The 27035-nt window shown below is 37.0% G+C and overlaps 1 protein-coding gene across 4 annotated transcripts in view; it reads left to right on the top strand.

Moving 5' to 3' along the window:
• Positions 1–27035, top strand: part of PLA2R1 (phospholipase A2 receptor 1) — a 117570-nt gene that overhangs the window by 57901 nt on the left and 32634 nt on the right. For all 4 annotated transcript variants that reach the window (XM_045479965.1, XM_045479963.1, XM_045479964.1 and 1 more), the window contains 7 exons: positions 4699–4871; positions 17186–17388; positions 19103–19248; positions 22549–22633; positions 25013–25145; positions 25734–25769; positions 26238–26395. In XM_045479965.1, coding sequence (XP_045335921.1) covers positions 4699–4871; positions 17186–17388; positions 19103–19248; positions 22549–22633; positions 25013–25145; positions 25734–25769; positions 26238–26395 — 934 coding nt within the window. The remainder of the gene's footprint in view (positions 1–4698; positions 4872–17185; positions 17389–19102; positions 19249–22548; positions 22634–25012; positions 25146–25733; positions 25770–26237; positions 26396–27035) is intronic.

Raw genomic sequence — 27035 nt, 5'->3', positions numbered from 1 at the left:
CACCATTTTACATTCCCACAAGCAGTGCACAAGGGTTCCAATTCTTCCAGGTCTTAGCCATCATCTGTTATTTTGTTTTTGTATAATAGCCATCCTGATGGGTATGAAATGGTATCTCATTGTGGTTTCAACTTGCACTTCCCTAATGATTAGTAATGTTGAGTGTCTTTTCATGTGCTTATTGGCATCTGTAAATCTTCTTTGGAGAAATGTCTATTCAAGTCCTTTACCTTTTTTTTAATTGGAGTGTTTATTCTTTGTTGTTGAGTTGTAGGAGTTCTTTATATATTCTGGATATTACTCCCTTATCAGATACATACTTTGCAAATACTTTCTCCTACTCCATGGGGTGCCTTTTCACTCTGTTGATGTCCTTGGATGCACAAAGTTTTTAATTCTGATTAAATCCAATATATCCATTCTTTTATTTTTTTAATTTACATCCAAGTTAGTTAGCATATAGTGCAACAATGATTTCAGGACTAGATTCCTTAATGCCCTTTACCCATTTAGCCCATCGCCCCTCCCACAACCCCTCCAGTAACCCTCCGTTGTTCTCCATATTTAAGAGTCTATCCATTCTTATTTTGTTGCCTGTGTTTTTGGGTGTGTCATGAAACATTTCCCCTATGTTTTCTTCTAAGAGTTTTATAATTTTAGCTCTTGTGTTTGGTCTTTGATTCACTTTCAGTTAATTTTTGTAAATGGTATAAAGTAAGAAGAGTCCAGTTGCATTCTTCTGCATGTGGGTATGCAGTTTTCCCAACATTAGTGTTGAAAAGATTGTCCTTTTCCCATTGAATGGTCTTGGCACCCTTGTGGAAAATCATTGGACTATATCTACAAGGGTTTACTTCTGGGTTCTTTTCTCTATTCTATTAATACATGTCTGTCTTTATGCCAGTACCACACTGTTTTGATTTCTGTACTTTCAACAAGTTTTGAAATCAAAGTTGTGAGACCAACTTTCTCACTAGTATAAATTCAAGCAAGCCAGAAGAATATAAACTAAAAAATGAGAGTGCCCCCTCACCTACACTCTTTCTCCCTCCAACCAATCCCACTCTTCTCCCATTAACAGTTAACAAAGGTAACTGCCATTAACAGTTTGGAATTTGCTCTTCCAGGTGCATTTCTTGTGTGTACGTTAAGTATCTTTTCTATCTCTTCTGTCTTTTGCAATAAATAATATCCAAAAACTTAAGACTTCTAGTTCTTGAGGCATGCCACCAAAAACTTCTTGTAATAATAATCATGATACATGTCTCCCATTTTAAAACAATGATATTCTATTTCTATTCTTGATTTAAAAGAAAGAGAAGTAATTTATCATTTTTATGTTCATTCAGCAATAGAGTCAGTTATTTGAATATGGCATTAAAAATGTTAACAATCATTTTATTAGAAGAAATCCCATTGCAATCATTCAGTTAAAAACTGAATACCTCCTAACTGTATCACTATATGTAAAGACTACCACTGTTTTTTTTTAATTGTAGTAAGTTCTCCACTGAAGTTACATCCAGTTCATTACTTTTTTCAATCTCTTGTTTTAGGTAATACAAACATAATCATTAAGTACTGCTGTCTGCTAAGTATAGTATTACTTATAGACAAGAAACATCTTTCTTTTCAAGTACATTGGCTAAATGGATGAAAAAATATTTTCAGAGACTCAAATATAAAATATCTCCTTTGGGGGCATTAAGGAATCTACTCCTGAAATCATTGTTGCACTATATGCTAACTAACTTGGATGTAAATTTAAAAAATAAAATTTAAAAAACAAATTAAATTAAATAAAATCTTTTTTAAAAAAATCTCATTTTGAAGTGTGCATTTTTTGAAATGCAAAACTTATTTTGAAATGAAAAAAATCATCAGTGTATGTATCCCAAAAATATGTATTACTGTCTTCAAATTGCATTTTTTATTTAAAAAAAAAATTTTTTTTAACGTTTATTTATTTTTGAGACAGAGAGAGACAGAGCATGAACGGGGGAGGGTCAGAGAGAGGGAGACACAGAATCTGAAACAGGTTCCAGGCTCTGAGCTGTCAGCACAGAGCCCAACGCGGGGCTCGAACTCACGGACCGCGAGATCATGACCTGAGCCGAAGTCGGCCGCCCAACCGACTGAGCCACCCAGGCACCCCAAATTGCATTTTTTAATTAAAATATAATGTTTAGCACCATCAGTAACACTTTGTTAACAAACTGATGAAAATTCAAGATATATTTTTCTTACTTACATTGAAAAATGCATATTTGGTTTCTTAACTTTTTTAAGGAGCTGACTGGAAAAAAAAATTTTTCCTGATTTTAAGAATTATTTCCCTAAAATTTTGATTTTATAAGTAGTTACACAAACGCAAAGTGTTTTATCATTTGCTTTTCTAAAAAACAACAATATTTACTAAACTCTTTGGATATAATATGTTATCCTGGTTCAAATAATAAACTAAAAATCTGTACTTTTTGTTCTTAAGTCATAACATTTGAATTAAATAATCTAGTGAAACCAGGCAAAAAGGCCAGATATAAAAAAACTCTGGAATATTTGCAAATGCAGAATTCTAAACACAAGGCCAAAAAAGACTTTAAAAGATCATCTGCTCTATTACTGTAAGCCAGAGTTTTCACAACCCTTTTAAGTGTTTGGAACCAAATAGTGAGTGGTAACAAGTATAAAATATCCTCTTGTTTCTTTATCGGTTAGAAACAGACACTCAAATGGCTGCATGCTGTGATCCAGAGTTAAGTTCTTAGAGCACATAATTTAAAAGAAAGACATATTTGCTGAATTTCTATATTAACAATGCTATCTTCTAAACAGTACCAAGAGAACTAGAGTTCTGATTTGAAGGTTTTAGGATCTAATGTATGAGTATTATATGCAACTACTTAAAAGATACTTGCCAATTTAAAAAACACAGGGTTTCTATTGTTTTAAGCAATCATAGTGATAAAATAGCAAATCAGAGTGGACTAAATAAATCCAAAACCAACAGGGAACAAAAGGAAAATGTTGTCATGAATAATGATACCAGTGGCCAAGTTTACAGACAATGTTATATCTCTCCATTATCCAATAAATGCCATAGTACAAGGTCATGGAGGAACCAGCAATATCCCCTGGGTTTAGAACCAGCACAGTGAATAGTAGTCGGGCCATAGCCTGAACCATGCAGTGCTATGCTAGCCTCCTAGGACAGCAGTTTAAGGCACCAGCTGGGCATGATAACAATGCTACTCTGTCTCCGAGGGAAGAAGGAAAAGCAGATTCTAAATTATGAGAGTATGAACCATTGGAAGCATAAGGAAAATTACAATAGCATCTAGACAATGTTTAGTTTTATGTACGGTCCTTTTGAAGGAGGTTTTTTTACATTTAAAACATTTTACATTTACATTTTTTTACATTTACATAAAATTCTGCCACTGCAATCTGGTTAAAAAAGAACTTTTCTAGTTTTAGATGTGTGCTATATAGATTATTAATAGAGCACCTACAGAAAATAGTTAGTAAAGCATAATAAAAATCTATATGTCCTGCAAAGATGAGTATCACAGATGCCTAAGATTACTAAATATTGCTAGTGATGTTTATAAGGCAGTTAAAAATTGTACGTCTTCCCCCATTTCCCTTGAAGCTTTTCTACTCTTGAATGACCCCATTGCTTTTGTTTCCTTTAGCAACTTAAAGCTGCATGGTAATGAAAAACTTCCAGAACTGGATGAAAAAGTTTAATTTGCTTTCTTTTTAGGTTTTCTGGATGATTTCATCAGGCCTTCCCTTTCTCATTGACTCAGCAGTTCTGGCCAAAAGTCATCACTGTTTGAAATGTGTTTCTTCAAAACTTCATGTGTATTGAAAATAAATTTTTCAAGCCTAGCTTAAAATTTCAACGCTAGTTAAATTTTAATACTCACGTTTTTCTATTAGGTATTCATGTGGAAGCATATACACAAATTTTCCAGATTCTGCTTTTGATGCATTCATGTTGGGGAAGGAGCACTGCCACCAATCACTGAACACTAATTCATTCAGCTGTGTGGGGAAAATATTGGTGGGTGTACATCCTTGGATTAGTTCCTAGGGTTTTAAATCTATCTTCAGTGAACATGCCCATCTGAACACATTTGAATAAGCCACGGACTCCATGTGCTTATGAACAAACTGATTTGGGATACATAAAATTGCTACTCCAATCTCTGTTCCGTTCTCACTAGGCAAGTGTGGCGGGGGAGGGGGGTGCGGTACATGTGAACTCCATGTTGGCAGACACTCATTTCTTCCCCCCACTGCCAGTTCCCCCCTGCACGCACATTAAAGCAAGGTATGTGCTGTGTGGCCTAATTACAAAACAGGGCACTTGCTGTGCCAAGAAATATATTGCTAACTTTATGGGCTTTACCACATATACTCTGAAACTGGAGCTGGACTCTATTCCTTGAAAGAATTAAGCCTTGTCTTTGAGACTCAAATTCTCCTCACTCATCTAATTCTGAGCATTGCAGTGACATTTGGCATGTATTAGTAATGCTCAGGGTCTATGAGTATTTTTCTGCTCCATGTTCTGAAGAATTCGTCAGAAATGCTTATTCTGGTGCCATTCTGTGCACCTCATTATGCTTTAATGACAATTTTTCATTGCCCAGGAACTTACTATAACCATTTCCTTTTTCTCTTTTTAAGGTTTGAACAGGCTTTTATTACCAGTTTGATCAGTAGTGTGGTAAAAACGAAGGGCAGTTATTTTTGGATAGCTCTTCAAGATCAAAATGGCACAGGAGAATACACTTGGAAGACAGCAGAGGGTCAGAAGTCTGAGCCGGTGCAGTACACACACTGGAATGCATATCAGCCTCGTAAGTAGAGAGAACTATAACATCACCCCTCCCTCCTGTTTCCTTTGCTCAAAATTCCTTCCACCCCGTGATCCAGCTCCTCTGGTGCTTCCTTAATGTTTTCTTAATGCCTAAATCAATTAAAACAATTACCACAGGTTCTCAGGGGGTGAAATATGGCTGGTCTTTTTTAAAAGTATGATGCATGTGACATTTGACAGGTCCAAGGTGTAAATTCATTGCTCAAGACCACACATGCCTTTATTAGCAGGAAGTCCAGTTTCTTCCTCCTTAAAGGCTTTTCCCCCTCCCCCTGCCCTTGATTGTCCAAGAATATCAGGGGCTAGTCTGATATACTTCAAAGCACAGTGAATGGGCACATATAGGTACATCTAATCAGTCCACAGTCACAGCCACTTTGCCATGGAATGCTGACCCATTACTTAGGTAACACTCTTGTTAGTCCATCTCCTCCATGGGCTTCTGTTATCCTTAGCCAGGATTTCAGAGTTGCTCTATTAGTTCATCCTCATATGCTCAGCTCTGAATCCCAAAACGTGAAACTGTGCCAGGTTAGTCAGTTCCAGAGAAACGAATGGCTTCAGCCACAAACTACCCTAGAACTAGCCCCTTTGGAACAAGCTTTAGGCCCTTCTTAGGTGACCAGCCTAGACCCAACACACCTTTACATCAGCATGAATTCCTATTTGGATGCCTTGGTCCCTTTCTTACTTACAGGCCTCAATCAGGGCTACCTTAAGAGATGATAGGCAATAAGATACCTCTAAATGTGTTCCTGGAGGAAATGGGTTAGGGGGCCTCAGGCTCTTCCCTGAGGAGAGATAGATATTATTATAATACTATCAAAATAATTTTCTTATATCAAATATATAATGATAATAATTAGTCAAAGGACCAAATATACCAATTAAAAGACAGAGATTGTCAGAGAAGATCAAAAAACAAGACCCAACTGTATGTTGACCACAAGAAACCCACTTTTTATTTTTATTTTTATTTTTTTAAATTTTTTTTTAACATTTATTTATTTTTGAGACAGAGAGAGAGCATGAACAGGGGAGGCTCAGAGAAAGAGGGAGACACAGAATCTGAAACAGGCTCCAGGCTCTGAGCTGTCAGCACAGAGCCCAACGCGGGGCTCGAACACACAGACCGCGACATCATGACCTGAGCCAAAGTCAGACCCTCAACTGACTGAGCCACCCAGGCGCCCCAAGAAACCCACTTTTTAAAAGAAAGAAAGAAAAAGAAACCCACTTTAAATATAAAGGCACATGTAAATTGAAAGTAAAAGGATGGACAAAGATATACTGTCCAAATACTAATCAAAAGAGAACAGGAATACCTATATTAATGTCACAGAGCAGACTTCAGAACCAGGAAAGTTTTCAAGGATTAAAATAAGTGACATTACATTATGGTAACAGAGTAGTACTCTAAAAAGACATAACAGTCCTTAATGTGTATGCACCTAACAACAGAGCGTCAAAATACATGAGCAAAAAAACCTGATAGAATTGCAAAGAGAAATAGATGACGCTATTATACAGTTGGAGACTGTAACATCCCTCTATCAGAAATGGACAGGGGTGCCTGGGTGGATCAGTTAGTTAAGCATAAGCGTCAACCTTGGCTCAGGTCATGATTTCACAGCTCATGGGTTTGAGTCCCGTGTCAGGCTCTATGCTGATAGCTCAGAGCCTGGAGCCTGTTTTGGATTCTGTGTCTCCATCTCTCTCTGCCCTTCCCTGCCCACATTCCCTCTCCCTCTCTCAAAAATAAATAAACATTAAAAAAATTAAAAAAAAAAAGAAAAGAAATGGACAAATCCAAGAGACAGAAAATCAGTAAGGACAAAGTTGAACTCGATAGTACCGTCAATCAACAGGATATAATTGATATCTATAGGCTAGTTAATCCATCAATAGCAAATTACACATTCTTCTCAAGCTCACATGAAATGTTCACTAAGATAGACCACATACTGGCCAAAAAACTCACCTTAACAAATTTAAAAGAATAGAAATCATATAATGTCTTCTCTTGGTCCACAGTGAAATTAAACTAGAAACCAATAACAGAAGGATAGCTGGAAAATCCCAAAATATTTAGAGATTAAACAACACATGTCTAAATAACATGTGGGTCAAAGAAGAAATCTCAAGAGGAATCTTAAAACATTTTGAACTAAATGAAAATGGTAATCTAAAATCAGCAATCTCTGGGATGCCTGGGTGGCTCAATAGGTTGAGCGTCCGACTTCAGCTCATGTCATGATCTCATGGTTCATGAGTTCGAGCCCCACATCAGGCTCTGTGCTGACAGCTGGGAGGCTGGAGCCTGCTTCGGATTCTGTGTCACCCTCTCTCTGCTCATCCCCTGCTCACACTTTTGTCTCTCTCTCTCTCTCTCTCTAAAAAATAAATAAATATTAAAAAAAATAAAACCAGCAATCTAAGTATTAGAAGAGAAAATTAAATCCGAAGTAAGCGGAAGAAAATAAATAATAATAATTAGAGCAGAAATCAGTAAAATTGAAAACAGGAACTCCATAAAGAAAATCAACAAAACCAAAACCTGGTTCTTTGAAAAGATCAATGAAATTGATAAGTTTGTAGCCAGGCTCACTAAAAAAAGAGAGAAGACATGGGGCACCTGGGTGGCTCAGTCATTTAAGTGTCTGACTTTGGCTCAGGTCATGATCTCACAGTTTGTGAGTTCAAGCCCCACACCAGGCTCTGTGCTGACAGTTCAGGGCCTGGAACCTGTTTTGGATTCTGTGTCTCCTCTGTCACTGCTCTTCCTCCAATCATGCTCTGTCTCTCTCTCCTTCAAAAATAAATAATCATTAAAATTTTTTTAAATTAAAAATAAAAAAAGAGAGAAGACACAAATTACTAACATCACAAATAAAAGAGGAGGCATCACTACAGATGCCAGGGACATTAAAAGGATAATAAAAGAATATTATGAACAACTCTATGTCCACACATTTGATGACCTAGATGAAATAGACCAATTCCTTTAAAGATATAATCAGCCAAAACATACACAAGAAGAAATAGACTATCTGAATAGGCCTACAGCTATTAATAAAGAAATTGAAACAAAATTCATAACTTTTCCAAACAGAAAGCACCAGGTCCACATTGGTTCACTGGTGAATTCTACCACACATATAAAGAAGAAATTATGCCAGTTCTCTACAATTTCTTCCAGAAGACAGAAGCAGAGGGAATACTTCCTGTATCATTCTGAGGCCAGCATTACCCTCATACCAAAATCAAAGATGTTGCAAGAAAAGAAAACTAACGACCAATGTCTCTCACAAACAAAATAGCAAAATCTTCAATAAAATAATAAATTGAATCCAACAATGTAAAAAAGAATTATACACCACAACCAAATGGGATTTATCCCAGTTATACAAGGCTGGTTCAACATTCGAAAATCAATTAGTGTAATCCATCACATCACCAGGCTGTAAAATAAAAGTCACATTATCATATCAATGGATGCAGAAAAATATTTGACAAAATCCTATACCTATTTATTTTAAAAACTGTTAGCAAACTAGGAATAGAGGGGAACTTCTTCAACTTTATATATTTATTTTTTTTTTAACATTTATTTATTTTTGAGACAGAGACAGAGCATGAGTAGAGGGGGGAAGCAGATTGAGAGGGGAGACACAGAATCCGAAGCAGACTCCAGGCTCTGAGCTGTCAGCATAGAGCCCGATGCAGAGCTTGAACTCACAAACTGTGAGATCATGACCTGAGCCGAAGTCAGATGCTCCCTGACTGAGCTACTCAGGTGCCCATCTTTATAAAGAACATCTACAAAACCTACAGATATCATAATTAATGGTGAGAAACTAAAAGCTTTCCCACTAAAATCAGAAACAAGGCAAGGATGTTCCCTGTCAACAGTTCTTTTAAACATTGTACTAGAAGGCCTAGCCAATGTAGTAGGATAAAATAAAATAAAATAAAATAAAATAAAATAAAATATATACAGATTGGGAAGAAAGAACTAAAACTTTGTTCACAGATGATAAGATTGTCTATGTAGAAAATCAGAAAAAATCAATAAAAAAATCACTTGAACTAATAAGTGATTATGGCAAGATTGCAATATGAAAGATTAATGAACAAAAGTCAATTGCTTTCCTGTATAACAGCAATGAACAAATGGAGTTTAAACTTAAAAACATATTATCATCTACATTATCACCCCCAAAATGAAAAACTCATATATAAATCTAATGGAATATATATAAAATCTATATGAGGAAAACTATATACTTTAATGAAAGAAATCAAAGAACAAGTAAATAAATGGAGAGATATTCCAAGTTCATGGATAGAAAAACTCGGTATCTCAAGATATCAGTTTTTCACAAACTTCCCTATAGACTCAACACCATCCCAATCAAAATCCCAGGAAGTTATTTTGTGGATATTGAAAAAACTGATTCTGAAGTTTATATGGAAATGCAACAGACCAAGAATAGGCAATTCAATATCGATGTAGAAGAACAAAGTCAGAGAACTGACACTACATGACTTTAAGACTTACTATAAAGCTAGAGTAATCAAGACAGTGTGGTATTGGGGGGGGGGTGGCGGGGGGGGGGGGGGGAAGACAAGTCAGTTGAACAGAAGAGAGCCCAGAAATTGACTGACATAAAACATAGAGCTAAATGTGAGTCCCAAAGCTGTAACACCCTAGAGGATAACATAATAGAAAACCAGATGACCTTGGGCAAAACAATAACTTTTTAGATGTAACACCAAAGGCACAGTCCATGAAAGAAACAGTTGATTTGCTGGACTTCATTAAAACTAAAGACTTCTGCTCTGGGAAAGCCAATGCCAAGAGAATGAGAAGACAAGCCACACACTAAGACCAAATATTTGCAAAAACCACATCTGACAAAGGACTGTAATCCAAAATATACAAAGAATCCTTGAAACCCAACAATAAGAAAATGAAGGACAAGAATTAAAAATGGACAAAAGATCTTAAATAAAGATATATAGATGGCAAGCAAGCATATGAAAATATGTTCAACATCATATGTCATTAGGAAATTATAGATTGCAACAAGATACCACAGCACACCTATGAGAATGACCAAAATCCAAAACACGGGTGAGGATATAAAACAAAGGGGACACTCATACATTGCTGGTGGGAAAACAAAATAGCATCCCACTTTCAAAGACAGTTTGATAGTTTCGTACAAAACTGAACATACTCTCACCATATAACCCAACAATCACACTCCTTGGTGTTTACCCAAATAAACTGAAAACTGATATTCACACAAAAATCTACACATGGATTTTTATCGAAGTTTTATTCATACTTGCCAAAACTTAAAATTAATCAAGATGTCCTTTAGCAGATGAATGGATAAACAAAATATGGGACATCTAGACAATGGAATATTATTCACTGCTAAAAATAAATGAGCTATCAAGCCATTCAAAGACATGGAAGAAATTTAAATACATATTACTAAGTGGAAAAGGCCAGTTGAAAAGTCTACAAACTACGTGATTCAAACCATAGGACACTCTGGAAAAGGGAAAACTATGACACAGTAAAAAGATTACTAGTAAAAAGTGGTTTCCAGGGGTCAGGGGGAAGGGAGGGGTTGATAGGCCGAGCACAGAGGATTTGGGGGACAGTGAAACTATTCTATATATACACAGTGGTGTATATATGTAATTATACATTTGTCCAAACCATAGAATGTACAACACCAAGAATGAAACCTAATGTAAATCATGGATTTGGGGTGGTAATGATGTGTCACTGTAGGCTTTAACAAATGTACCATTGTGGTATGAGATGTTAATAGTGGGGAAGGTTTTACCTATTTGAGGCAGGAGGTATAAAGGAAGTCAATACTTTCCACTGTTTTGCTATGAATTCAAAATGCTCTAATATACATAGTTTATTATTCTTAAAAAAAACCTATACTTTAAAAAGATGACTGCAAGATGAAGTTAAGACAAATCATATTTTTTGTGTGTAAGCATCGGTTTAGGAAATGTGTATAGAAACTGGTGACTTGCATGGCTCTAAACGAGAAACATCATAATTCACTCAGTAAACAACCTTCTTATTCTACAAATCTGTGAATATTATTAAAATGCAGACAATAGTGAAGTTCCATGTCACACTATTACTGAAAAATAAAAAAAACCTCAGGCTTCATTTCTAATATACCTCGGAATTTTGTTAGGAATGTCTATACCTGTCAAAATAAATTAATACATTTTGAATAGACAAAATCTTGGTTCTTAATGTTACCTTCCTTGGGGCATATTTGGATGTCTAAAATCTGGAACTGAAGCAGAGCTCCTTGTCATTCATAAGTTTCTACTATAATTTATTTGAGTGGCACTACTCTTTTCCTCTTCTCCCTGAAGCAAAAATAATATCATGATGCTCAGTTTGGCTGCTCATGCTGACTGACATTGAGTAAATTGTCTCTGAATAAGATGAAAATGTAAATCTTTTTTTGAAGAAAATAGCAATATAAAAGCCTCTGTGTTTCCTTTTTTCTTTTAAATTGCAGTTTGCAGAAATGCCATCCTAAATCACATTTTTTCCCTGCCTGTCACAAAAGTATCCATTAACTTCGTCCTCATGTCAGAATCTTAATCCAGCCCAGACTGACTATATAAATTGACCACTGAATAGGAAGCCTGCAGTTTTTTTATAAACTTAGCCAAGACTCTGTCTTTATGTCATATCATCAAAATATTCAATCTGTGGGGGAATCACAGTTCTGCCACTTTTTTCAACATTGTATTATGTTCACCAGATAGTGTAATGACCCACCATATACCCATCACCCAGTGTCATCAATTACCAACTCACAATCTATCTTGTTTCATCTATATACTCACCCACTCTCCCCAACACTTCTAATATTTTGTCATAGCAAATCCCAAACATCATATTGTTTCATCCACAAATATTTCAATATCATCTCTAAAAGGTAAAGACTTCTTTTTAAAAAATGTGAATATAAGACAATTATTACAGCTAAAAGTAATTAACTATAATTTCATAATATCATAAGTCTTCAGTTAATGCTCACATTTCTAAATGATTCATAATATTATACAACAGATTTTACAGTTTGTCTGAATCAGGATCCAAAAAGGTTTATACATTTGCAGTTGGTTGATAGATCCCCTAAAGTCTATTTTAATCTCTACATTTCCTTCTTCTTTGCCCCCTCCTATTTTTAAAAAATTTTATTTGTTGAAGCAAGTGGGTTGTTTGTCCTGCAGAGTTTCCTACAGTCTGGACTTTTTGATTGAATCCCCGTATGTTGTTTAATGCGTTACTCTATCCTCTTTATTTTCCATAAAATTGACATTTTTATTTTTAAGAAGGTAGAATCAAAGGCATTATATAATTCAGATTTTCTTTTCTTTTGGAAAACCATTTCATAAGTAGTTGTGTGTTCTATCTTAAGGCACAAAATGTTCACTTTTCTCACTTTTTGCAATGTTAGAAGCCGCTAATTATCAATGCCTAGATCCATTGATTCCTTAGGGGTTACTTCATAGCTTCCTATCTGGGATATCTTTATAAAGAGATAGTTTCCTGCTATTTTACTAAAACAACAACAGCAAAGAGACTGTGGCACTTGGTATTTTAAGAGAAGTAACGATTCAGGTAAAACAGGAAAACCAGTTTTGATACATACCAACTAGTACCAGTAATTAAAGGGAAAAAATGGGGACTTTCTTACTTAGGGACACTAAATGGGATAACTCCAGAACATTAATCCCAGTTGTCCCAAGTCAATAGAAATCTTCTGCCAGTGACAAAGAAAATGGGATGCCAGTAGAGTAAATCAGATCTCTTTTTCTTGAAAGTGCCCTCCACAGAGCAAAGAAAAGTCTGTCCAGCAGGTAGATAGGCTGATCCATTTTAACGCTTCCCAGAGTTCTGAAATGAGGACAAACATATTCTCATTTCTGGGCACTCTTTGGGTATTTTCATATTTTTTTTGTAATGATGTAAGTAACTGTCATACAAGGTAAAAGTGGGATCAGAGATCTTTATGGAAACGCTGTGATCACACACAGAAAAGAAACATGACTATAGAAAAGGAGGAACATAATTGAGGGGAAGATTCAATCATTGATTCAACAGCTATGTATTGAATGCCTGCCTATTCTGTACCTTGGCATTGTCTCATAGTAGACTTAGTTAAATCTGTTTTCAAATTCTGCATCAAACCCCTCACTGTGTGGCCTTAGGCAAGTTACCAAACCTCTGTGCCCCAATTTTTCCATTAGCAAACTATAAATACTGATATGATATCCATCTCAGAGTTTTTGAAGTTAAATAAAGACCATATAAAATACCTAACAGCATTACACGGAAGCTATCCCCATTGCATCACTTTTCTGCATGAAGATGGAGAAAAGGACAGAGAAGAAAGGTGGGTAGATCATATGATCATATGATTTTTTTTCTTTTAGTCTATTGATATGGTGGATTACATTAATTGGTTTTCAAATGTGGAATTATGTTTGCACACCTGGAATAAATCTCACTTGGTCATAGTAAAAAAAAAAAAAAAAATGATGGGAAAGGGTTATTGCAAGGAATGGGAAAATAACTAAACAGACTAAAGAAAAATAATTGTCCAGAGGCTCTGAAGGCCCAGCTACAGTTACCTCTTACCCTGAGGCCACAAATAGATTTTGTTTGTCTGCTTTCAGATATTTGACCAGAGAGGTGAAAAATGGAGGCTTTCTCACCTCAGTTCAATTTATATGGTTAGATAGCTTTGTCAAATGGAAGGGGCTAGAACAGTGAGTTGGAATTTCTTAATTGACCCGAAGTTATCCTATTCGTGTTTTTTTTAATGTTTATTTTTGAGAGAGAGAGAGAGAGAGTAAGTGCGTGAGCAGGGGAGGGGCAGAGAGATGAGGGACAGAGGATTTGAAGCAGGCTCTGTGCTGACAGCAGAGAGCCCAATGCAGGGCTCTAACTCACAAAACAGTGAGATGTGACCTGAGCCAGAGTCAGATGCTTAACCGCCTAAGCCACTCATTCATGTTCCATGGACAGAGTGAAGGGGGATAGACGGAGGGTAAGGCAGATAAGGAGAATCAGTTTAAATGTGAGATTCACCACTGAGAAACAGAATGATAATTTTTCTCCAATGGGAGATGAGTTATTGAATTTGAGAACAATATCTCTGGGAGAAAAACCCCCTCCACTCCCACCCATACCCTACCTTCATTATTTGGCTTTTGCAAGCATGCCTACAATATAGGATTATAAATTCGGTTTATATCTCCCTTATCCCAGTCTCCCTTTATTACACTGCTTTACTGCTTCTTTGGGGCTGAGACTCCAAAATTCGGGTCAAATGTTCCATTAAGTTAACCACTTCAGAATCCCAGTAACATTCCCACAGCACTTTCACCTTCCTAGTAGTTCACAAACATCTCCTTCTCCACTAATGAAGATGAGTTGAGTATCTATAGTATCTAAAACCAAAGCTATTTAATCATTGTCTGATGTGAAAAAGTAAGACAAAATGCAAGACCAACAACAAAAAAAGTATATTACATTTTAAATTTGCTGAATCGAGCTTTTTAAAAATTCCTTGAACGTGCAGGCAGAACTCATGCCACAAAATCCCAGCTTTTGTAATAAACAGTCAAAAAAGAATAGAAGCAACATCTTAGGGCTGGTTTTAGCCCTTCCTATCTTTCAGGGTGCTTTTAAATACATTATTCCATTTGATCTTCATGAAAACCACTGAGGAAAAAAAGGAATTCTTACCCCCACATTTCAGACAAGGGTTTTTTTGTGTGTGTGATTAATTAACCTGTTTGAATTTTGAGTTACTAAATATTTGTGCTGAGACTAGAAGCCCATACTTCAGGTTCCAAGTCAAGGATGCTGGGGAAGGATGATGGAATTGAGAGGGAATGCATGTACCCAGCTCTCTCAACTAGAGCAACTCCATTAGCATATTATGTTTGAGGCTTTCATGTGGATTTCCATAGCTCAATTTCATTACAATCTCATCACAGGGGAGTATGCAACATCCCCTCTATTGTTCAGGACCCAGCTAGATTGTGAGATGCATTCCAAAATTACATTGAACAGGACTGCAAAGCTCCATTCATGACAGATTGCAATTGCATGCTATAATCTTTTCCCCTTGTGTGGCCCCCAATCTTTCATTCATCTTTAACACTACCTAGGTGTTCTGGCCAATGGAGTCGACTAACGGCTTTTGTATAGACCAACTCTCTTTTGACTTTCTTTGCTTCTATACAGGTCATACTAGTCATGTTTTCTTGTTTACTACTGGACATTTTCACCTTTGTGGTCTCTCTGACATATCAGCAAACACACACACACACGCGCACACACACACACACACACACACATGACTGTAGGCTTCTTGTGGATGGCCATGATGCCTGGTGTCTAACACAGTGTGTACACTCAGGATTGCTGAAGACACAAACACTGGTTCTGCAGCCCCCTTATTCTTTCTCCTTTTCCACAAACTCTTCCATTCCTTTAGGAGAGGCTCTTTGTATGTCCTCCTCTGTCTTCTTTCTTCAACCCTCTCTTTAGTCTTTCTGTGAGTGTAAAATAACCATCCATGGCTGACAAGGATAAGTCCAGTTACCATGTGTTTAAAAAAAAATTGAAGCCATTCTTTGTGATGGAAATTAAGTAAAACACATATATAGTCCCAAGTAACTACATTTTAGGTAGTTAGTTAGGTCCAGAGTCATCAGAGTCCTCAAATGCTCCATCTCTAATTGCTTGCTTTTTTTTTTCACAAGCATCCCTTGAAAACTCTTTTTCTCCTTTTCAGCCCTCAAAACACAGCTAAAATGTCAGTTGCTGCAAATCCTTTACTGATATCCCGAGGCATGCTCCATCACCCCTTCTGAAATCTTCCACAGAAATCTTACTATAGTACTTCACACATTATGTTCAATGCAATTAATGTGTCTATGCCTCACACTAAAATAAGGGCTGGGGGTTGTTTGTTTTATTTTGTTTTGCCCTCCTTTCTCTAGTAGCTAATATACAGACTAGCCTGGTATGTAGATATAGATGCACAATTTTGTTGTGGTTGAATTTGATTTAGATAGATGAATGATCACTTTGGCTTGAAGGAAAAAGGTTCATTCTTACTCAATTTTTATTCTATTTTTCAAATGGGATTGTTTTCTATTATTCACTGAAAATTGACGGGTATTTTTTTTAGCTATCCTACGAGTTGTATAGAGTTAACAACAAACTTGGCACCTTAACTCAACAAAGAAATTGTTTCTATGGAAAAACATGGTTAATTTTCCAAAATGTTCAAACATACACAAAAGAATAGAACTTCATCCAGAACTAGATGGTCTTTGCCTTTTCCTTAATGTCTGCCTTTATTCCTGCCCCCAGTTTTACTCCATACGTGATTTAGCTCATTCTCTCCACTCTCCCATGGCTGGCAGTTTGGTTTTCTGTGATGTATCTTGCAGTCTGCCTTGAATCCATCATTTATGTATTTTCCTGGTCAAATCTATTTCTCAGAGGGTAAGCACTATGCATTTTTCATTGTTGATTTTTCACAATGGGGTATGAGAGCATGATGTACAGAGTAAGTGCTCAGTAAATGGTGGGCTAAACTTTGCTCAGTTAAAAAAAAAAAGTGCAATACTTGGAAGTAGAGGAATGTTGGCATTTGATTGAAATATTGGGGATTTGATTGGCTATGGGGGATATTTTAGTCCCAGGTTAAACAGTGCCTAGTTTTCTATCATTTATCATCTGAGCTCAAAATGTCCAAATTTCAGTCTTCACAGGCTCTCTTCCCTTACTTTTTCATCTTCTATTCTTTTCTCCAAAGATGAAGAGAAGATAGTCCTGTTAGTAAAGCATTCTTTCTCATCTTTATTGTTATTATGTGGTCTCTTCATTATGAGATGTCAGTTATGCAACACTCCAAAGACCAGTATTCCAAGAACAAAATGTTCTAGTCATTCTGGTATTAAAAAGTGCTGTTTTCAGGGTGCCTGGGTGACCCAGTCTGTTAAACGTCTGACTCTTGATTTTGGCTCAGGTCATGATCTCACAGCTGATGAGATTGAGCCCCACATTGGGCTCTGCGCTGACAGCGTGGAACCTGCTTGGGATCTCTCTCTCTCTATCCCTCCCCAACTCACGTTCATTCTCTCTCTCTGTCTCTCAAAATAAATAAACATTTTTTAAGTGTTGTTTTCTGCTTTTAGGCTACAGTGGTGGCTGTGTTGTCATGCGAGGGAGGAATCCACCTGGTCGCTGGGAAGTGAAGGACTGCAGACAATTTAAGGCAATGTCCCTGTGTAAGCAACCAGTGGGAAATCAGGAGAAAACGGAGCAGGAAGAGAGATGGCCCTTTCACCCCTGCTACTTGGACTGGGAATCAGAGCCTGGCTTGGCGAGCTGCTTCAAGGTGATGCCAAGGGTATCTAGACATTCTGAATGGAACAAACATTATTTCAGTTTTGTCCATGTATCTCAAACTCCTTTATTCCAGAGCAGTGCCTGGCACATAGCAGGTACTTAATATTTGTTGGCTGCCTCTATCTTTTCAATTATATTCCAAAATTTTAAGTTGAAACACTGACATATCCCTGGTGATACTGAAGGCCTCTTCACGAAGATTGTTATCCACGCCCCAGTCAATGTTATTTTTGTTGCAATGTACTCCTCACTGGGTATTGAAATGATACAATTCCATATCGTTTGTAAGAAAAAGAATAAAGTATTTATTATGGAATACTATCATTTTGCTGCTAAGAATAGCTTTTGCAGCTTGCCAGACATCTGAGGATCAAACAAATTAATACATATACTTGATATGTGTGTGTACCTGTGTGTATGAAAAAAGTGTGTGAAGAAATGTCTTTTTGCAAATCAGCTTTAGATCCTAGATATAAATCACTACCTACAATCCTCTTATCATGAAATATCTGTGAATGCACTCAATTTAATGTACGCATGCACAATCCTACATTGAATTCATTGGGTAACAGTGACCTCACAAAGCAGTAAGTTAAACTTTACAAATGAGTAAACTGAGGCAGCAGGATGAAGTGATTTGCCCAAGATCACAATTATTTGTTGACAGAATTGGAATAAATTCCTGGTCTTGGGCATCCCAGTTCAGTGCTTTTTCTACCATATATTACCCTGACGTGACAACAAATGTAAAGGTGTGTTTGATGGTCATGGTGGTAGGATTGATGAATTTTAAGTGATTCAAGAAAAGGTTCCCAGAGGAGCTGAGTTTTGACATATAATTTAAAAGATGGAAAGGCTGTGCTGTGGCCCAGAGGACTGGGAAAACCATTCATTCTGGTCTCAGCAAATCAGAGCTTGGCGAAGCCTGGCCGCAGGGTGCCTGCCTAGCGTCAGAAACTCGGGAGCAGTGTCAGGCAATTAAAAACAAGGAGGGCACAGAGGCCCAGGATTTGGAGTTCTGTGTTTTTGGGCCCTTACCCTTGATCTTAAATAAAGTCAGGACCAGACTCTCCATTTGACTGACTTCTTCCTGCTACTGCAAGGACAGCTGAGAAACAGCGGAGAATTTAGGCACAGCTAAGACCCAAAGAACTTAGTAATATACCTGCCCTAGGTCCCAGGTCTCATTTCTCATTTCTTGCTGTGGGTCAGCCAGATTCATGATCCTTCAGCCAATTCTAATTTGTCAGAAGTCAATCTGGTGGGATGGAAATTCATGGGCTCCTGCAGGAAGGAGTGCTGGATGTAATCCTAGTCCTGCCTATTTGTAGCTCTGTGACTGGAAATTTGTAATCTCTCTTAGCCTGACTCTCATTGTCTCTTGACAAACATTTATTAAGAGACAAGTATATGCCAGTTACAGGAAATTTAGAAGAAAAAAAAAAGGAACTCAAGGAGTTCCTTTATAAAACTGAGCTGATTCCTTCTATCATCCTCATGAATTTGTTGTGAGAATAAGATGAGATAACAGTTTTACGATGAATAGACACATTCTAGTTCAATAAATGTTATTTTCCCCTACTGGGTCAAGCTTTTAATATAGATTAATGACAGTTATATTACTGTTATTTTCTTGTCGAGAATTAAACAACCTCACCTTATCCATGATAGTGTCAACTTTTCTTTGCTTCTTACTAAACCAGGTATTTCATAGTGAAAAAGTCCTGATGAAAAGAACATGGAGAGAAGCAGAAGCATTTTGTGAAGAATTTGGAGCTCATCTTGCAAGCTTTGCCCATATTGAGGAAGAGAATTTTGTGAATGAGCTTTTGCATTCAAAATTCAATAGGTAAATACTTGTTCATTTTGAAAAATGCAATCAAATATTCTGTCTCCCAGTTATGAGTTCTCAGGGAAGAGTATCCCAAATATTTGTTTAAAATCTCAAGTATTTAAGCCTAAAAGCAACTAGCCATTAGTTGTGAAAGAAAAATACGTACATATACAGTTTTATATTTATATTGCACCCAGTTCTCATTACATAAAACAAAGAACAAAGTGATGATTGTTTTGATATTTGAAATTTTTTCTGTGTACCTCAAATCAGAATTTTAGAGCTTCTCTGCTCAGTAATTATCTAGCCCCGTGATTTTCAAACTGTTGCCTGGGAATCCCAAGAGTCCTGGAACTCAGGACTAGGAAGGGAACAAGGGACAGAAGTCCCGCTTCTGTCTGTGCTCACTGACCTACGAGAGCAGCTCCCACCAGCTCCTCTTCTATTTATTTTGTTATAATAGAGTCCATGTAAGATTTTGCTTGGAAAAAAAAGAAAGCCCTATTGATTGATTCCCAATTTTACATTTGAGGAACCAGGCATTCACTTGTTGGCATCCACCTCGCAAGTTTACAGAATCTTGAACTGCATGGAGTTAGAAAATCAATTTAGTTTAAACTTGAAGAAACGTAAAAGGCTTGTACTATTTTCTACCCAATACAAAAATTCCTTCTGCGATATTCCTGTGGTCATCTTCTGTCTGCACAATTCCTTTCAGAGTGCTTCTTATTTGGGAGAATGCCCGTTCCATATACTGGAGGGTGATTTCAAAGATCAACTTTCTAGTAAGCCAGAGCAATACAGATCAAGTCTACTCTATTTTTGGTTATTTGAGGACAGCCATTATGTTCTCTTTTAGTGAGCCTTCTTATCCATTGGCCTCTTTCTGTAAAATGTTCTTGTCAACTAGCATACATGTTTGGAATATCTTCTATGGAAGGGGTACTTTTATATGCATAGTTGGCTGGAGCATGCAATAGATAGGATGGACAAAATCTCACCCCTGAGAATGTTGTAGTCTAAGGGGGCCTGACTCCATGGCTCCACACATTTATTTAGCAAAAACAAATGTAACACCAAGTACTATGCTCTAAGCTCTGGAAATCTGGAGTCTCAATGAAACACTTGCTTGAATCACAGAGAAAAATCCAGAACAACTTTTTGAGGAAAATCCTGGTCTTCCCATAAGTTTCCTTTAGGATATTCCACAAAAAGATTAATATGTAATATCTATCAAATTATTCATCTCCAACATCAACAGTAATGACCTTAATGGTAGGAGTCGTTGACAATATCTCCCAATGTGAGTTTCACAGAGCACTGTTGGGGGGAAAAAGTCAAATATGTTTGCAAAACAAGGCACAAACTTGGAAATTTGCCATATGCCTTAGCATTGTAAAGGCTTCTAGAAGGAAGCACTTTCTTTGACCACAAATCTCCCTCTTTTTTTTTTTTTTTTTTTTTTTGAGAATACTTATCAACATTCCATGGAACTGCTAGTGTCTGTGGGAAATGCTGACCTAAAAATCATGCTTCCCAAATTTGGCTGATTATCACACTCACTTGGGACACCTTATAATACAGAGCCCTCTGGTCTCACACCAGAGCTGCTGAGTCAGATTCTCTGAGACTGAAGAAAAGTTCAAGAAGCTTCCTGATTAATTGGATTTAATTGGATTGTTAGTCTGGTATGAGGCCACAGATCCAAGAGATATGGGATTATCTCCATCCTTCTAAGTTGTAACTTTGCTTCATGACTTTAGCCCCTTGCAAAACATCCTTTCATACCTGAGTATAGTGAGGTTTGCTACGTGAAACAAACATGTGCAAACTGCTTCCAAATTTGCTGTGAGATCAAATATCATTATGTCATTTCTATTTCTATAAGTTCTCACACTTGAAATAACTTTAATATTAAGCATCTATCAAATCATTAATCTTTAGCACTTAATCATAAAAGCTATATAATATTACTTTGCTCCCAGACTGCCAGGGAGTTCAACAAAATCTCATGTTTGCTTAGAGCAAATAAACCAAATCTCATAGTTAGCATATATTCTCCTCCTTATGGCACTGATTTTCTATTTCTATTTTATTATTTATTATATTATTAAAAATCATACAATTTTAGGAAATGGGTGAAGAGAAAATTAATGCCAGTTCATCACCTAAGAGCCAGGACATATCAGGAAAAATGTTGAACTCTGTGAATAAAGGAACAAAAAGTTCTCAAGGCAGGAGAGTGATATGAATTCCCAGCCTAGACCATTGATGTTAAGGTACCTGGCTAAACCTTAAGGCAGCATCCTCTGCCTCCATAACTTTATAAATTGTAAATTGTAAACTGTAATCATGGCAGTTGCCAGCCAGGCCCCAGTGACCTCTCAGATTTCTAAGTCACATTTTGCTTTCATTTGTATTGTTCAGGCACATTAGCTCTCATATTTGAGAAGTGGATGCTTCAGAATAGTCTTTTGTCTCTGTACTAACGAAAATAAAGCATCTGTCATGATTTCTGAATCTTTTAAATCTTTAATTCTCCAAATTATTCTCACAAAATTGTCTTAGTGAGATGGGTTATTGTACAGTTAGAATTTATTGGTTGATTTATTGAGTACTCTGTGGTTTGATGTATTTTTCCTCCACCTAATAGGAGGGAAGATGGTTCTCTGTGGGGTTTCTCACCACATCTAACCCAGTGGTGACTGCTGAAGTTAATCTACTGTGCCTCAGACTGATTTGCTATGAAATTATTTATGCTGGGATCTGAAAAAAACAAAAAAACAAAATCTACTGTGTACCTTCTATTAAAGGGGGTGGTGGTAATTAACCTTCAGAGAATACATGAACATTTGACCAAAAAAAAAAAAAAAAAAAGCAACAAATCAAAGCATAGTAAAGTAATAAATACATAGTGAAATAGTAAAAAGTCCTCTAGGGAAAAGATGCTCCAAAATTTCTTACCAACTTGCTTTCCTGTGTTCTTATCTTGATTGAAAGGTGTTGCCACTCCTAATGAACATGAGAAAGCAATGTTCTCAATATAGGTTGACTTTTCCCCCAACCGCACATCACCAGTGAGCGCACCCTATAAGCCAAGAGAAACAGGAGCCAGGCTAATCTTCTCTACATTCATTTCATAGCTCAGGTTTTGCATAAGGAAATGTTCGATAAATGTTTGTTTGACTTGATCCATCCTGCCAGTAGTATCAGCTGTTTCCTACACACATAATTACTTTAAAATATTTCTTGAACCTTTTACATAATGTTATGAATTCAATAGGAAGAGCCAAGTTTTTGTTTTTCTATTCACAGGACAGAAGAAAGGCAGTTCTGGATTGGATTTAATAAAAGAAACCCACTGAATGCTGGCTCCTGGGAGTGGTCTGATGGGACTCCTGTAAGTTTTTCCAAACTGAAGAAAAGGAAATGAATTCAAAACAGGTGGCCCTGGAACACCTTGGTAAACCAGCCAACAGAAACTGGAAATAATGACTATATTTCCTGTGACTCAGACCCAGATCGAAAACTGCACCAGATCTCAGTACCATTAGAGTAATTTCTGCAAAGTCCTGGGAAACCTTTACTAGCCATATAGATCTGAGGCCAACTGTAGGATCTTATCCTGGAAAGGGATCAAAGATCTCTGAAATGTCCCCAGACTATCTCCCATGTGAAGTCTCAAGAAAGAAGCAACTATTGTTTAAAATAATATGAGGCTTTCTTTACCCCGCCCTCCCTCTCTGGCTTAGTACCTAATTATATGAATGTGGGACCCAAGTCCAGATTACAATGGAAAAAAAACATTTCAGTTTATCTCTAAAAGGACAGAAATGCCACACTTAGAAATACCATCTCCTCAACCAGAGCAAGTTATTCAGAAAGAAAAAATAATACTTTGCTTTTCATTCAGCCTCATGCTTGTAAAAACCTCTGTGAAGGAAAGAAAGAAGAAACTCCTCCCTATTACATTTTTTTTTCAGGCGCAATGAGGAAGTCTCACATTTCCCTCAAGATGATAGGGAAAAAATGGAAGCAGTATCCCAGATTGAAATGGGATTCATCTGAGGCCCATGCAAAATCAAGTTATTCAGTTTCACCTGTGAAATGGGGCTGCTAGCAAGAGCCGGCAGTGAGCATTTAAAGCAGCTGCTATTTACTGAACCTAAATTATGTTCCAAACACTGGGTTGAATGTGCCGCAGCATGATCTCGTTTCCCCTTATGATGATTCAGTGCAGTGGTTATTAGAATGCTTAAATAGTTTGCCTAAAATAATGCTTCAGAGAGCCAGGATTTGTACACACGTTGTCTGCCTCCAAAGCTTTGATGTTATAATGTCTCCCAGTTGGCCAAACTTTGACGTAGTAAAGATCAATAGAGAAATAAGATCTCTAGCCCCACTAGAGAAAATCTGTGGCAAGGAAAGGATCTGTGGAAAACTCTATGTGGGAAACAAAAATAATAAGGCCATGCTAGTTAAACATATATATATGTAACGTATTTTCACCTCAGTGCTGCCTCTCTGAGAAGGGTATCAGGACCAGAGAGTAGGAAGAGATCTTAGAGATCACGCAGCCCCACCCATCTATTTTGCTGTCAAAGAAACTGAGGCCCAGAGAGTGGAAGGAACTTAGCAGAGTCCGCCTGCTACATAAATGGCAGCCACCATATGGCACACTTGGGTGATTAATGTCAATGTGGCACTTGAAAAATTAAATGTGCCGTGTAGAGGTTGAGAATGCTTCCTTTTGTTTTAGTAAAACAGTCTTATTAGTAATAGAGAGGAACAATTTGGTTCAGAATAAATGAGATAAAGCCATGAAGCAGTGCACTGAGTTCCTCACCACCACTCCCTACTAGACAAAACAAATATTCAAACGCACACTATTGCCTGAATCTGAGCTTACATACATGTAAGTTAGATGAGTTATTGTATGATTGTGTACATGTTTGAAGAGGAGTATTACGTTTCAAACATCCTCTTTTTCCCAAATTTTTGCTCCAGTTTTTCTTGTGGTCCATCCATTCTTCTGTCAGGTAGCCATTAAATCATTGAGAAGAATGAATCTTTACTTCATATCCCTATACATGATCATTCATGAAAAGTGTGGATCGTTTCCCAATTAAAGCCAGTGATGAATTAAAATTTAGTGACTGAAGACGAAAAGCTTAGCATACATGCAAAAGAATCTACATCACAGAAGGGACTCAAATCTGACAGATCAGAGCCTTTCAGAAGTTTACCCAGGGTCCCAGGACAAGCCTATTGCAGCCAGTGAGACAACAGTACAACCTCAGAAGGGAGCATGCACCTGATTTGTTCTCTCTGGAGAAAGGAATAGCATGCTTCTTTTTAGGAAAAAAGCATCCTTAAGGAAAAATGCTAATTTGGTTAGCTTGTTCTTTGCAAATGTGGGACAACCTTTAAATGCAATCTTTTTTTTTAATTTTTTTTTAACGTTTATTTATTTTTGAGACAGAGAGAGACAGAGCATGAACGGGGAAGGGTCAGAGAGAGGGAGACACAGAATCTGAAACAGGCTCCAGGCTCTGAGCTGTCAGCACAGAGCCCGACGCGGGGCTCGAACTCACGGACCGCAAGATCATGACCTGAGCGGAAGTTGGCCGCTTAACCGACTGAGCCACCCAGGCGCCCCTAAATACAATCTTATCCAGACATTTCTTAAGCTTCCTCCAGAAGCCTATTGTGATTTATTTACAGAGAAACTTTTTGTGGGGGATTATCATTAAGAAATAATGAACTTGATCTGCTGCAGGTTGTCTCTTCATTTTTAGACAATACTTATTTTGGAGAAGATGCAAGAAATTGTGCTATTTATAAAGCAAATAAAACATTGCTGCCCTTGCACTGTGGTTCCAAACGTGAATGGATATGCAAGATTCCAAGAGGTAAAAATAGTAATAAGATCTTTACTCTGTGTTTGCTTTCTAATAATCCATAGCACTTTTCCAAGTGAAGAGTTATAGAAATCTAAAATGTAAGCATCCTGGTCTACAGTACCAACAACCCTCGTGATGAACCAAATTGCACGAGTTGAGCAAAGGATGCATCATAGGGGAATGAGAAAAGGTGACACCACGGCAGTACGCTAATTTAGTTAATGGGAAACGAAGATAACCAACTGTATTGTGGAATATGGTATTTTTCAAGTACAGTCTGGAAGAAATGTCACTGTGACATGACAAGCAAACCAAATCACTTGTCAAATGAGTAAGAGAAAACACCCGCCACAGTGTGTGCCACACAGTAGGCCCTTGACAAGTGCTCACATCCTTTCTTCTTTAATCAGAGGCCTCTCTTGAGCCTCCTTTTCAAGTTTGAGAACTAACCATATTTCAGACAGCACAAAAGTACCTGGTTTTTAAATGCTCTTCTAAAGAGCAAAGTTCAAGATGTTGTGTTTAGAGCTGAAGTACTTCAGAGACGGCGCACTTGTGAAGAAATGTCCCTCAAGGTGGCTTGTTTTCACTTTGCAGATGTGAGACCCAAGATTCCACCCTGGTACCAGTATGGTAAGAGCTATCCTGGCGGTTCTTCAATTTCTAACTACCTGCTATCATATACAATTACTGTATTATTACAGTCCTCCAATCGAGCCTCTCTTTTCTTATTTCAACCCAGAACTAATTTTGTTAATAATCAAATTAACAAAAGTCATTAAATATGATTAAAGATTAGTATTATAGCTTAACACTCTTTTCATGATATGTGACTTTAAAATATGCATTTATCCCAGACCTTGGAATACAAATGTAGTTTTCTTAGATATACCAAGGAAATTAAGCAAATTATATGCTGAGTTATGTGTATGTAAAAATATTTATGTATATGTAAACACACACATTGTTTTTAATGCTAAGCAACTGAATTACAAATTTGGGGTCGATCATAACATATCCTATTAAGTCTGCATTATATCAGTCAATAGTTTTTGCATGATTTGCATTGGTTTTTGTTTTTTTGGTCTTGTTGTTTTTCAGATGCACCCTGGCTCTTTTATCAGGATGCAGAGTATCTTTTTCATACCTATGCTGCAGAATGGTCCTCCTTTGAGTTTGTCTGTGGCTGGCTACGTGGTGATCTTCTCACAATTCATTCTGCACATGAGCAAGAATTTATCCTCAGCAAAATAAGAGCGGTATTTCAGTATAATTAACCATGAGAGATTCAGAGCTTAGCCCCTTCTTCGGTCTTTGGGAGGATTTTTTGTTTTTTTATTTCAGACATTTATTTAAGTTTCATTAAAAGCCACAGGTTTTTTAAGAATTGTTTTTCTTTTTCGTATAGGGATTAAGAGAAAATAATGGAAACACAGGCTTACTATGTTGGTCATCATATCACTTTTCTTGATTCTTAGTAGCATCAGTATTAGTAAGTAGGGCTTTATTGTTTTAGTGAGGGTCATTCAGTCATTCTGGACATATTTATTCGGAGTCTACTCTTTGAAGGACTTGGGCTCTATCAGTGATTAAAACAGACCAAAATTCCTGCCCTTGTGAAGCTTATAATCTAGTCTGAGAAGACCATAATCAATATAAGCACATAGCATTAGAAAATAGTTTAGAAAAAGACAAATAGATAAATGGAATGGGAGAAAATAAAGCACAAATGAGAGACATGGTATACTGGGGAGAGGGTGGGGAGAGCACATGGCTGATTTAAAGTTCTGAATTTTACTTACAAGAGTACAATATTTATAAGACTCTGAAGACTCAATATTCAGAAAACGATAGGGAGTGGTTTTCCATTTCAATGTAAAACAAAGACTTAGACAATCT

This window comes from Leopardus geoffroyi, chromosome C1 (genome assembly GCF_018350155.1).
Source record: "Leopardus geoffroyi isolate Oge1 chromosome C1, O.geoffroyi_Oge1_pat1.0, whole genome shotgun sequence".
Classification (NCBI taxonomy): domain Eukaryota; kingdom Metazoa; phylum Chordata; class Mammalia; order Carnivora; family Felidae; genus Leopardus; species Leopardus geoffroyi.
Note: the sequence above shows the minus strand (reverse complement) of the source record. Positions and strands in the feature narration are given on the sequence as shown.